Source organism: Myotis lucifugus, unplaced genomic scaffold (assembly GCF_000147115.1).
Source record: "Myotis lucifugus unplaced genomic scaffold, Myoluc2.0 scaffold_143, whole genome shotgun sequence".
In the NCBI taxonomy this organism is placed as follows: Eukaryota; Metazoa; Chordata; class Mammalia; order Chiroptera; family Vespertilionidae; genus Myotis; species Myotis lucifugus.
Genome location: NW_005871191.1, coordinates 2,877,224 through 2,889,487, shown reverse-complemented (window position 1 = coordinate 2,889,487; position 12,264 = coordinate 2,877,224). Strand labels below are relative to the sequence as shown.

Sequence of the window (12,264 nt, the reverse complement as noted above, 5' to 3'; positions counted from 1 at the left end):
TGAGCCTTCACTGGTGACAGGGGGTCAGATTTTGCTGCTGTATCTGTCTCTGATGCCACGATTCTTAGGGCTGCAATTCTGTATACACAGACCCTAGATCTAAAAAAGCTCAGAAACCCAAAGTTTCACCCTAGCCGGTTTGCTCAGTGGATAGAGCATCGACCTGCAGACTGAAGGGTCCTGGGTTCTAATCAGTCAAGGGCACATGCCCGGGTTGTGGGCTCGATCCCCAGTAGGGGGTGTGCAGAAGGCAGCCAATCAATGATTCCCTCTCATCATTGATGTTTCTATCTCTCTCTCCCTCTCCCTTCCTCTCTGAAATCAATAAAAATATATTAAAAACAAAAGAAACCCAGTGTTTCTCCATAACTCACTTGACAGCAAAACCTACCCTGAGCTGTGCTCATTTGGTGGTGAAACTTGACCTCAATGGATATGAGGCTATTTATAGTCTTTATTTAGCCAATTAGAGGAAACTGTCACACTTTTTGCTCCAGAAATACTGTTTTTGATTATGGGGTACTGATTCAGGTTTTGCTGAAGATGTTACATAACATGTAGCATTATATTACCTTTCTAATGTATGATACATTGTGAATCTGAACTATATTAGGCCCTTAGGGTTTAGGACAAGGGATTATCAGTCTTTAACAAATGGGGGTTTGGGTGGGAAAAGGGACCAAGAACCTATAATGTCAGGGGGATAATGGAGCAGAGGTGCCTTCTTTTCTGCCCAGCTAGAGAGCACCCCAAGCACCATCACTGGCTTCCTCGTATTCCCGGCCACTCCTGGCTTCTCTGATTTCTGTTCCACGTTTCTGCCAGCCATCTGCATTTCAAGTCAAGACAGCTCTTTGTTTCTTTTTCAGTGCTGGGCTCTGGGATGGATCCCGACCTTCAGATGGATATTATCACTGAACTTGACCTCGTGAACACTACCCTGGGCGTCACGCAGGTGTCCGGACTGCACAATGCCAGCAAAGCATTTTTATTTCAAGGTAAAGGCGCTTCTTCCTTGGCACAGGGCAGAGCGTGGGGAAGAGGGCCGCCTGGGGGGTGCTCACCTGGCGTGTATTTGTTGGAAGATCATCTCTGTGTCTCTTGTGTTATTGTCATAAGGAATGCTCAGAAATGCTGAGGGTGTTCAGATATCCCAGGGGTGTTCTGACGGTGCGAGGGGGCACTACAGGACATGGTGGTGAAATAGTTGGTTTGCAGTGAAAAATTTATCTGGGGATTTAAAAAAATGTTTTTATTGATTTCAGAGAGAGGAAGGGAGAAGAAGAGAGAGATAGAAACACTGATAATGAGAGAGAATCATTGATCAGTTGCCTCTTGCATGCCCCTCACTGGGGATCGAGCCTGCAACCCAGGCATGTGCCCTTGACCTGGTTCATGGGGTGACGCTTAACCACTGAGCCACAGCAGCTGGGCTCTCTGGGGATTTTGGTGGGGATGTAAAGTGGAATGAATCTGCAAAGTCCTTGAAAGCCATTGCCAGCCATATTTTTCTTTATTATCTGAATATTTACCTACAACTACACCTATTCCCGCATCTCTCATCAAATGGACAGATCATAAGCATGGAGGGTGTTTTATGGCTCCGTTCTCTTGGGGGTGCTGTGTAGTTGGTTATGCCCAATACATTTGACTGCAGTTCACTAAATCATCCCACAAGCATTCAAAGGCAGTATCATGTGCTTCTTAAATGCATGGTCTCCAGAGCTTGACTGCCTGGGATCAGATTCCTAGCCTTCCACTTATAGGCTTGGAGATTTTGGGCAATTACTTAGCCTGACTCTGCTTGTGTCCTCATCTGAAAGAATCGTGAGGCTGTTGCAAGAAGCGAATCAAGCGAAGTGGGTAAAACAGTGCTGGCACGTAGGAACCCCTCAGTAAGTACTCGCTATTATTACAGGACTCCTACTGCGAACCAGGCAACATGCTAATAGGGTTACCAGCAAGAGTCATAAGCGAGGTACAGCCCCTGCTCTAAACAGAGTGAGGAAAACAGTCATTACACAGGGATTCTTGAATTCCAGTGGTTTGTACTTAACAATGAAGGGACGTAGAGACTGTCAAATAAGAGTGGCAGTCAGACTTGGTTTAACTGGCGTGGGGAGAGGGTAGTGGTCAGGGAAAGGTATCCTCAAAAAGTGCTATGTCCCTTGAAAAATGAATAGAAAACCTGGTGTAGGGAGGGGTGGGGCTCAGAGCACTGGGGGAGAGGAAGTGGTATGTGTGAAGGTCTCAAGGCAGAAAGCCGAGTAGCACGGCTGAGGGTGGTGAGTGGCTGGAGAGGTAGGCAGGGGTTGGGGTCGCACTGGGCCCTGTGGGTAGAACTGGTATTTAGCTGATAACCATGGGTGTGGGGGACTGATGATTGATAGGCGCAGTGTCCATTCTGATAGGCGGGTGGGGATGTTTTTGTTATCGACTGTTGTAAATATTACTCCAGCCTGGGAGGCCAGGTTAGTGGTTTTGTACTTCACTCTCAGAGCCGGGGGTGGGGGGGTGGGGGGTGAGTGGTGGGTGGTGGTGGGGGCGGGGCTTTGTGGAGGCTGGAGCAGGGAGTGGCCCAATCAGAGGTGGTGGTCAGGCAGCCTGGATATTCCTTGTGAAAATGCCTGCCAGGGTGTTTTTATGTTTTCTGAGCCTTTTGTGAAGATAACAAAAGGATTGTTTTAGAGCGACTGAACCGGCATGATGGGGTGAGATTTACATATTTACTGTGCAGATAGCTTAAGCGTTCAGTTATTACTTGATGACACATAAGAAGATGACAGGTGCATATATCCTTTCTGATTGGTGTTTCTAGTTTCTTGGGATATATTCCTAGAAAGATTTGGAAACAGTCTAAGTGCCCATCAGCAGATGAGTGGAATAAAAAACTGTGGTACATCTACACAATGGAATACTATGCTGAGGTAAAAAAAAAAAAGAGGAATTCTTACCATTTGCAACAGCATGGATGGACCTGGAGAGCATTATGCTAAGTGAAATAAGCCAGTCAGAGAAAGATAAATATCGCATGATCTCACTCATTTATGGAATATAATGAAACAACATAAACTGATGAACAAAAACAGATCCAGAGACAGAGAAGCATCGATCAGACCGTCAAACCTCAGAGGGAAGGTAGGGGAGGGTGGGGGTAAGGGGGAGAGATCAACCAAAGGACTTGTATGCATGCATATAAGCCTAACCAATGGACACAGACACTGGGTGTGTGTGTGTGTGTGTGTGTGTGTGTGTGTGTGGTGAGGGCATGAGTGGAGGTGGGGCGGCAATGGGGTGATAAGGACACATATGTAATACCTTAATCAATAAAGAAAAAAATTAAAAAAAGAGAAGATGACAGGTATATTCATTTCCACTTAGTCTTACTGAGGAATTGAGGGAGGTACGCTGGGTGTGGTGAAGAGAATACAGACGAGTCCTTTCCTCTTCGCTGTGGATCTGCGCAGGTGTTGTTTCGTGACCTTGACATTCTTCTCCAGGGCAGTTGCTGACACTTGGTCCACAGGGTTGCTGTGGGAGCCGAACCCTGTCTGTGAGCTTCATGAGGGCAGAGGTCGTGCCTCTCCAGTTCTCCCTTCATCTCCAGGGCCTGTATTCAGCATGGCACATAGACATTTGGAGTTGAATTAAAACTTCTTATCATAATGCAGTTAACTACGAAATGAAGAAGAAATGTCTTCTGTCCAGTGAGCTCTATAAGAGGATATTTGCTTGCTTTCCTCACTATTCACTCATTTATTTATCCTACAAGTGTGGGCATCGTGGGCTAGAACTCTGCTCTCTAATTGCTGTGTTCTCCGCTTTGGAAACTGCCTCTGGGATACCTACCAGGCTCCAGCCACAGGGATGGGATCTCCGCTGCTTTGGTGGGAAGAGTAACTTCCTTATGGGAATTTGACTGAGGTCCTCATAAGGACCGTTGTGATTACATTGTGCCTACCTGGTTACGGTAAACCAGGATATTCTCTCCAGCTCAAGGTAATTTAATCACATAGGCCGAAGTCCCTTTGGCCATGTAAGGAAACTGCCGGGGTTCATGTCCCAGCATCAAGAAGGGTTCAGCAATCTGGAAAAGGGGCTGCGCGTAGATGACATAGGAATCCAGAAACTAATAAAGAGTCTGGAGATGAGATATAATTTTGAAAGGCATTGGGGGTCAGAGGACCTTCAGCTAAAGTAACTGAAGATTCCCTCCTTATCTAGGACCCTTGCTTTTATTAACACAATTTGTCCTAAGGCAAGGTGGAGATAATACACTTCAAAGGGTAAGGTTTCAAAGGGTACAGAAGCATTGTCAGTTTGGGGAATAGCCTACGGCTGTTCAGGTGTTTGGCCAGTAGGAGGCAATAACATGTAGATTAAGATGCCTTTTAGCTGTCTGGCAGCCACAAACAGTTTTCTATTCAGGTTTGGGGAAATGCCTTTAGCCATTCCCAACAGGTGACTACATGTGCGACTCAACCCTGTTGAGTCCCCAAGTTTCATCAACCTTTTGATGAAACTCTTGAAATTACAGCATGCTGGAATTGGTCTACGGCAGGAAACACAGTGTGACGATGTGGACGTCTTTGGGCGTCATTATTTTGCTTATCACAAAGTCTGCCCTCTAGTCCCCCTAAATTCATGTCTGGTGCCTCCTAATGTCTCCAAAAGTCTCAACTCATTATAACAGCCAGGCGAACCCACACGGCACCTTCAGCACTTTGCTTGGAAGTCCCTCTGGCAAATGTCCAAATTCATCTTCTATAAGTTTTGCTTCCCTTATAAAAACAGGACACAATTTGGCTAAGTTTTTTGCCACTATGTAACCAGGATCCTGTGTCTTCCAGTTCCCAGTTCCAGTGATATGTTCTTCATTTCCTTTTTAGCCCTCGCAGGCAGTGTTATTTTTATCAGCATTATGTTTAATGTTCATATTTCTAATAGCCTGTAGACAATGATTTAGATGTTCTCTAAGAAAATAGAGGGGTTCTTTTTTAGGCCACGCTCTGTACTTCATTCTGAGTCCTCACTTATCACCCAGATTTCTACTAACAGTATGTTCAAGGCAGTTAGGCTTTTCTACCGTGGTCTTCAAAAATGTTTCAGTCTCATATTACTCCACAGAGCCACTTCCAGATACCAGAATCTGTATTAGTTTCCTATTGTTGCTATAACAAATGACCACAAATTAGTGGCTTAAAACAAAATATACTTATTATCTTACAGTTCTGGGCGTCAGAAGTCTAAAATGAGCTGTAGGGGGTAAAATCGAGGTGTTGGCCGAGCTGCCTCCCTTCTGGAGCCTCTGCAGGATAATCAGTTGATTGCCTTTTCCAGCGTCCTGAGGCTGCCACACTCCTTGGCTCCTGCCTACGGCTGTCTGACCTCTGCTTCTGTAGTCAGATTGTCGCCTCTGGAACTGACTCTTCTGCCCCCTTTTCTTTCCTTCTAAGGACCCTTCAATTATACAGGGCCCACACAGATAATCCAGGGTAATCTCATCTCAAGATCTACAGCTTAATTACATTACAAAGTCGGCCCCCCCCCCCCTTCCCAAGTAAGGTTAAACATTTATAGCTCCTTGGGATTAAGATGTGGACATTTTTTTTATTGGGGTGCATAATTGTGTTTACCATAGGATGCTTACCCACTATTGGGAAGAAATATGAACACTATAATGTTTCCAGGGTATTCCAAATAAGTTCTACGTTGCAGCACAGCACAATCCAATAGAAATATAGTGTGACCTGTACCTGTAATTTTAATTTTTCTAGTAACTATGTTAAATAAGTAAAAATAAACAGGTGAAATTAAATTAAATTAAATTATCTGGGTGGGCCTATATAATTAATTTTATTTAACCCAGTATGTAAAACATATTATCATTTCCAAATATGGCCACAAAAATTATTAACATATATTTTACAATTTTTTACAAAGTCTTGAACATCTAGTTTATATATTATGTTTACAATGTATGTTAATTTGGAAGCAAAATTTTCACCTGAAATAATTGCACTATATTAGGTTTAATAAAATTTAAACTTGAAAAGTTTATTTGCCACGTTATTGCATACATACTTTGCTGGGGTCCAATCCCAGCGGGTCCAGGGGTCCCCAAAGGTGTGGACGGAGTCGGCGAAGAAGGAATGACACGGAGACAGCGATCAGTTGATCAGCAGCCTAGTCAGGACCTCTAGCCAGGATCTCCAGCCAAAGTTCTGGTTAGGAACTCTAGCCAAGCTCTGGATAGGATCTGATCAGGATCTGATGATGATCTGATGAGGATGTGATGAGGATCTGATGTTTATTGTCTTGTTACATCCGTATTTATACCAACCGATTTTAATCCTGTCAATTTCTATTACAAAGGTTAGGGCGTTTCTTATCTCCATTCCAGGGAGTAAAGATTATGTAGCTTAACTACCTGCCTGGCACTTAATTAAGGGGTTGTATCACCTCCCTAACCTCAGGGAAAAATCCCCACCTGGGGAAACAACCTTTCTCGGAGAGGTGACCTTGGTTAAAACACATAGTGCTAAGGGGAGCAAACATATTAAGAACAGTATGCCATATACGCCAGGTCCCTTGAAACATATGCTGTGCAGATGTTTCTTCTCTGCAGCGACTGTGTCAAGCCGCAAGGATGTACCAGCTCCCGGCAATACTTAATTATCAGATTTTAAAGATTAAATAGCTTTATTGAGGTATAATTGATTTATAATATGTTGTTCATATTTGAAGTATACAAATTAATAATTTTTAAAATATATATCTTTTTATTTTTTTTTCTTAATTTCAGAGAGGAAGGGAGAGGGAGAGAGAGAAAGAAACCTCAATGATGAGAGAGACTCATTGATTGGCTGCCTCCTGCATGCGCCCTACTGGGGATGGAGCCCGCAACCCTGGCATGTACCTGACTGGGAATCCAACTGTGAACTCCTGATTCATAGGTCAATGCTGCACCACTGAGCCACATTGGGTGGGCTATATATAACTTTCTGTTTCATTATTTTAGTAGTTGCTTAACACTGTCTACCTTAAAGTGATAGTATGCAACTTTATTTATATTATAAGAACATTTTAATAGTTTACTTCTCTCTTCCTGACCATTGTTCTATTATTGCTATACACTTTATTTTTACTTAGGTTACAAACCCCATACTACATACATTGTTGTTATTTTTATGTAATAACTCAATTATCATTTGAACAGCTATAGCTAATAACAAATCAGTCACATATTTGCTCATGTAGTTATCATTTTCTGTGTTCTTTAGTCCATTATGTTAATTCACATTTTCATCTGGTGTCATTTTCATTCGGCCTGAAGGACTTCCTTTAACATTTACTAGAGTGCAAGTCTACTGGTGACAAATTCTTTCAGATTTTGTATGTCTAAGAAAGTCTATTTTGTTTTCATTTTTGAAATGTATTTGTGCTGGGTATAGAATACTGGGTTGTCAGTTTCCTCCCCAATTCTTTGAAGAGGTTGATCCAGTGTCTTCTCACTTGTGTTGTTTCTGAAGAGAAATTTGTTGTCATTCTATCTTTGTTCCTCTGTAGGTAATGCAACTTTTCCCTCTGCTTTTAAGACTTTCTCTTTTTCACTGATTTAAACAATTTGATTATAATGTATTTTGGTGTGGGTTTTCATCATATTCCTTGTGTGTGTGATCTATTGAGCCTCATCAAATTTAGAAAACAAATTGGCCATTATATCTTCAAATTTTTTGACCCCCCCTTCTTCTTTAGGAACTCCAATTACATATATCTTAGGCTGCTTGAAGTTGTTCCACAGCTCAATGATACTTGGTTCATTTAAAAAATTCTCCTTCTTTCTCTCTGTGTATTGGTGCCTGATATTTTTGTATTTTTATAGATATTATTGACTTTTGCTCTAGGACACAGTTAAGTTACTGGAAAACAATTTGATCTTTTTGGATCATACTTTCAATATTTCTTAGATGACCAAGGGCAATGCTATGCCAATAGCTAGAAAAGAGCCAATTATTTTCCATCCTTCTATAATCCCTCAAAATTATGAGATTTCAAGTTTAACTGGTGGGAATAGGTACTGTTCTCAGTCCTGAATATATACTGGGCACTGTTACCTTTTGGATGGTGGTTCTTTGTTCTTGAGACATTTTCTCACACGCATGCACTTATCAGTACTCCACTGAATACTGATTGTCGGAAAGATCCATATTTTTCTTCTCTGTGCTGGGGTCTCCTCTTATGAATCCTGTCCTGTGAAATCTTGGTGCCTTGGTCTCCCCAGATTCTCAGCTTCCTCACTTCAATTCAGGGAGATTACTGGGCTCTACCTCAGTTCCTTCTCCCCATTCCACAGTCTGGGAACTCTATCAGAGCAGTAAGCTTGGGTAATTGTAAGGCTCATCTCTTTTGTTTTCCGTCTCTCAGAGATCACTGCCCTTCATTGACTCATATCCAGTGTCTTGAAAACTGCTGTCTCATTGAATATGCATCTTACATTTAAATTCAAATTAATTCAAATTCAAATTTATTTCCTCAGCCACACAAGTCATATTTCAAGTGCTCAATTGACATATGTGGCTAGGGGTTACCATATTGGACAGCACAGGTCCAGAGAGGCTCACAGATTGTATTGTTTTACCACTACTCAGTTAATATGGGCAGGCTACACAATCCTGTCTTTCAATGTTAATATATCATAACAACTAGCAAGCTACCTAAGCTCTTTACCGCCATTAACTCATTGATAATGGAGTAGTAATAGTAACTACTGTATATGGTTATAGTGAGGGTGAAATAAATTAATACATATGAAGTGTTACAACAGTAATAATCCCAACCCTAACTCATTGAATGTGAGTCCATACATTTTTAAGTTATAGGGTATAACTTTGGCCTACTTCTCTTAGGGGTATCAACTGTCTAGTGCAGTGATGGCGAACCTGTGACACGCGTGTCAGAGGTGACACGTGAACTCATTTTTTTGGTTTATTTTTCTTTGTTAAATGGCATTTAAATATATAAAATAAATATCAAAAATGTAAGTCTCTGTTTTACTATGGTTGCAAATATCAAAAAATTTCTCTATGTGACACGGCACCAGAGTTAAGTTAGGGTTTTTCAAAATGCTGACACGCCGAGCTCAAAAGGTTCGCCATCACTGGTCTAGTGTGTTAGTAATGTCAGATTTTAACCTGCAGAGATAGATTGAAATAGTGGGGAATGCAGAAGATTGGGGAGTGGGCAGAAGATTGGGGCTCAGTCCTTTATATGTATTACTTTATTTCATCCTCACTACAGCCATATAAGATAAGTACTATTATTGCTGCCTTTTATCAATGGGTAAATGAAAATACGTTGAGGGAGTACTTAGGGTTGCCAGTGGACATGTCTCTTTAATGTCTTCAAGCATCAGTTTCTCATCCGGAAATGGGAAGAATATACTGACTGATTGCAATAAGTAAATGACAGTGAATGAGAAAGCACTTTGAAAAGTATAAAGTGTAACAAACAAATTTATTATTCTTTCCTTCATTAATTTTTATTTCTTCTCATATTTCACCATCTAAGTCCAGCTCAAAGCTGACATATATTAAGAGAGTGAAACCCTTTGTTTCAATAGTAGCCTATTAATAATATTGATAAATTTAAGTAGAAAGCTCACTTAACTGGAAACACTCCTCTAACCCAAACTCCAAAGTTTGATAGGATTTACTTTGGGGCAGCCAGCATTTTAAGGTTGTCTTTGTTATTGTTGTCCTTGTATAGTGCACAAAATTAAATAAGATTTTTATTTTTTTCTTGCCTGAAACAAATTATGTTGTATTAGGGGTTGGGGGCAGGGGTAGGGAGAATGAATGGCTGTGTTTAAGACTGGTATCCATCTTCTGTAAGCTAAAAAACATCCTAAATACCAGCATTAGAGTTTTTTAAATCATATGTAACTGTATTGTTTAACACCCCAAGTCAAATCTCCATCCATCACCATTTATCCTCACAATACCCTCCTCCCCTCTCCTCCTCCCTCACAATCACCATACTGTTATTCATGTCCATGAGATTTTTTTCTCCATTCCTCCCCCAACCCAGCATTAGAGTTTTAAAAATCATTTTGGAATACTTTTGCTTTGCCTTGACTGGGACCCAGAAGATCTGAGCGTTTGGAGCAGTACTTCTTGACTAACAGTGCCTTACTGTCATGTAGTTGGGAGGATGTGTCTGTCTATTGGTGTTTCATTTCTAAAAGCGAATTAGGATATGCACGAGTGCAAATCCTTTGTGTTGATTATTTCCCTCCAAGAAAGTGCTACCTGTCAGGAGTTCTATTTTAGGATTTTCTAAAGAGAAAAAAAGTAGATAGTATCTTTCAAGTAACTTGTTTTATGTGACAAGATAGAACAAAGGCTAATGTGGGATACTTCCAGGAGAATATCGAGATTTTTAGCACCTGTTGGCATGCTAGGCTTTTAAGCTAGATATTGTGTAAGACACAGGTGAATAAGGTGAAGATCTTGACCTCAGTGAGGTTCGGGTCTAGAAAGGCAGACACTGCATGCCCTCAGACACTCTAATGTGGAGGAGAATAGAATTGGCTTGCAGTGGGGTATGGGTAAAGTCCTGAGTATGTTATTTCTTCTCTCTGGATAACCCAGGGGAGGCTCCTTGAGAGAGGAGGCACCTGAACGAGGCCTTGAAAGATGAATGGGAATTAAATATGTGGTTTCTGTTGCACAGGAGCACTACCCATGTGTAATCATTTTCACAAAACGATGTTTGAAGCTTGAGCTATCGCTCTTAATGCTTGGAAATTTGAGTAAGATGGAGCTACCCAAAGGGTTCCTTTAATGCTGATCTTCCAGATTTCCTGCCACCCACCGTTGCTCAAGTCTGAATTGTTTTTCCTGTTGATTGGATGCGCTTCGTTGCTAATTACCTCTGGGAGCATTTATGAGTCAACCTCACTTTGAGTGGAGTGATTTAGTGCAACTTTGCATTTAATCAATTAGTGGGGTGATTCAATTCACATACCAGCATCTCCCAAATATAGGTATTTTTGCTCTTGCCAAAATAAAACTCGAGCAGGCTGCCGGAGTGAAGTGGGCTTTCAAGTCCCTCTCTCGGGCAAATTAACACCTGCGCTGGCATGTTTTGGAAAATCATTAAGTGGTTATGTGATTAAGTGTATATCATAGAGCAAATAAACTCTGTATTTATTTCCCGAATCTGAGCACTTCTAACATCTGCACTGAGCCTATTTTCTCAGTTGTTCTCCTTCTCCATCAAATAGCGCAGTAAAGAAAGCAGAGATGGAGAGAGACAGCAGAGAATATAAAAAAATAAGCATTCTTTTAGAAACTGTTAGGTATATGAGCCAATTCCATACTAACAAATTGATCACTGGCAAATCACTTTACTTCTTAGACTTTGTTTCCTCTTCAAACATTATTACCCCTTATATTGGGTAATAATGTAATGTCTGTGATACAAGACATTTTTAAGGATTAATTTTGAAAATATAAATTTACTAGCAGCCTGGTGAACGGATTAGTGCACCAGTGGGGTCCCTCAGCCTGGCCTGTGCCCTCTCACAATTCAAGACCCCTTGGGGGATGTTGGAAGCCCACTGCACAGATTGAGCCTGAACCCTACAGGCCAGGGCCTCTAGTATGCATATAAGGTCTTTGGTTAATCTCTTCTCTTCCTCCTTCCTCCCCACTTCCCTCTGAGATTCATCAGTCTGTTCCATGTTTCCATTCCTGTGCATTGAGCGTCTGCCCCCTGGTGGTCAGTGTGCATCATAGCTACCAGTCAAATGGTTGGTCACTTAGATATATATATATATATATATATATATATATATATATATATATAATTAGACTAGAGGCCTGGTGCACAGATTTGTGCACTGGTGGGGTCCCTCGGCCTGGCCTGTGCCCTCTCGCAATCTGGGACCCCTCCGGGGATGTTGGATAGCCAGTTTTGGCCCGATCCCCACAGGCCCAATCCAGACAGGGGGGAGCCCGATCCCTGCAGGCCCAATCCAGACAGGAGGAAGCCCAGTTCTGTGCATTGAGCTTCTGTCCCATGGTGGTCAATGTGTGTCATAGCGACTGGTCATGTGGTTGTTTGGTCATTCAGTTGCTTAGGCTTTTATATAATACAGTAGGTCCTCGGGTTATGTCGGAGATCCATTCCTACAGTGCCATGTAACGTGATTTTTGCTGTAAGTCCGAACCCACCTACATAAGCACCCACATCACTCAC

The 12,264-nt window shown here is 41.8% G+C and overlaps 1 protein-coding gene across 1 annotated transcript in view; it reads left to right on the top strand.

Moving 5' to 3' along the window:
* The first annotated feature begins 706 nt into the window (after positions 1-706).
* NELL1 (neural EGFL like 1) overlaps positions 707-12,264 on the top strand; it is a 672,205-nt gene continuing 660,647 nt past the window's right edge. Inside the window, exons 1-2 of the mRNA XM_023758901.1 lie at positions 707-773; positions 870-998. Of these exons, the coding sequence (XP_023614669.1) occupies positions 707-773; positions 870-998 (196 nt within the window). The remainder of the gene's footprint in view (positions 774-869; positions 999-12,264) is intronic.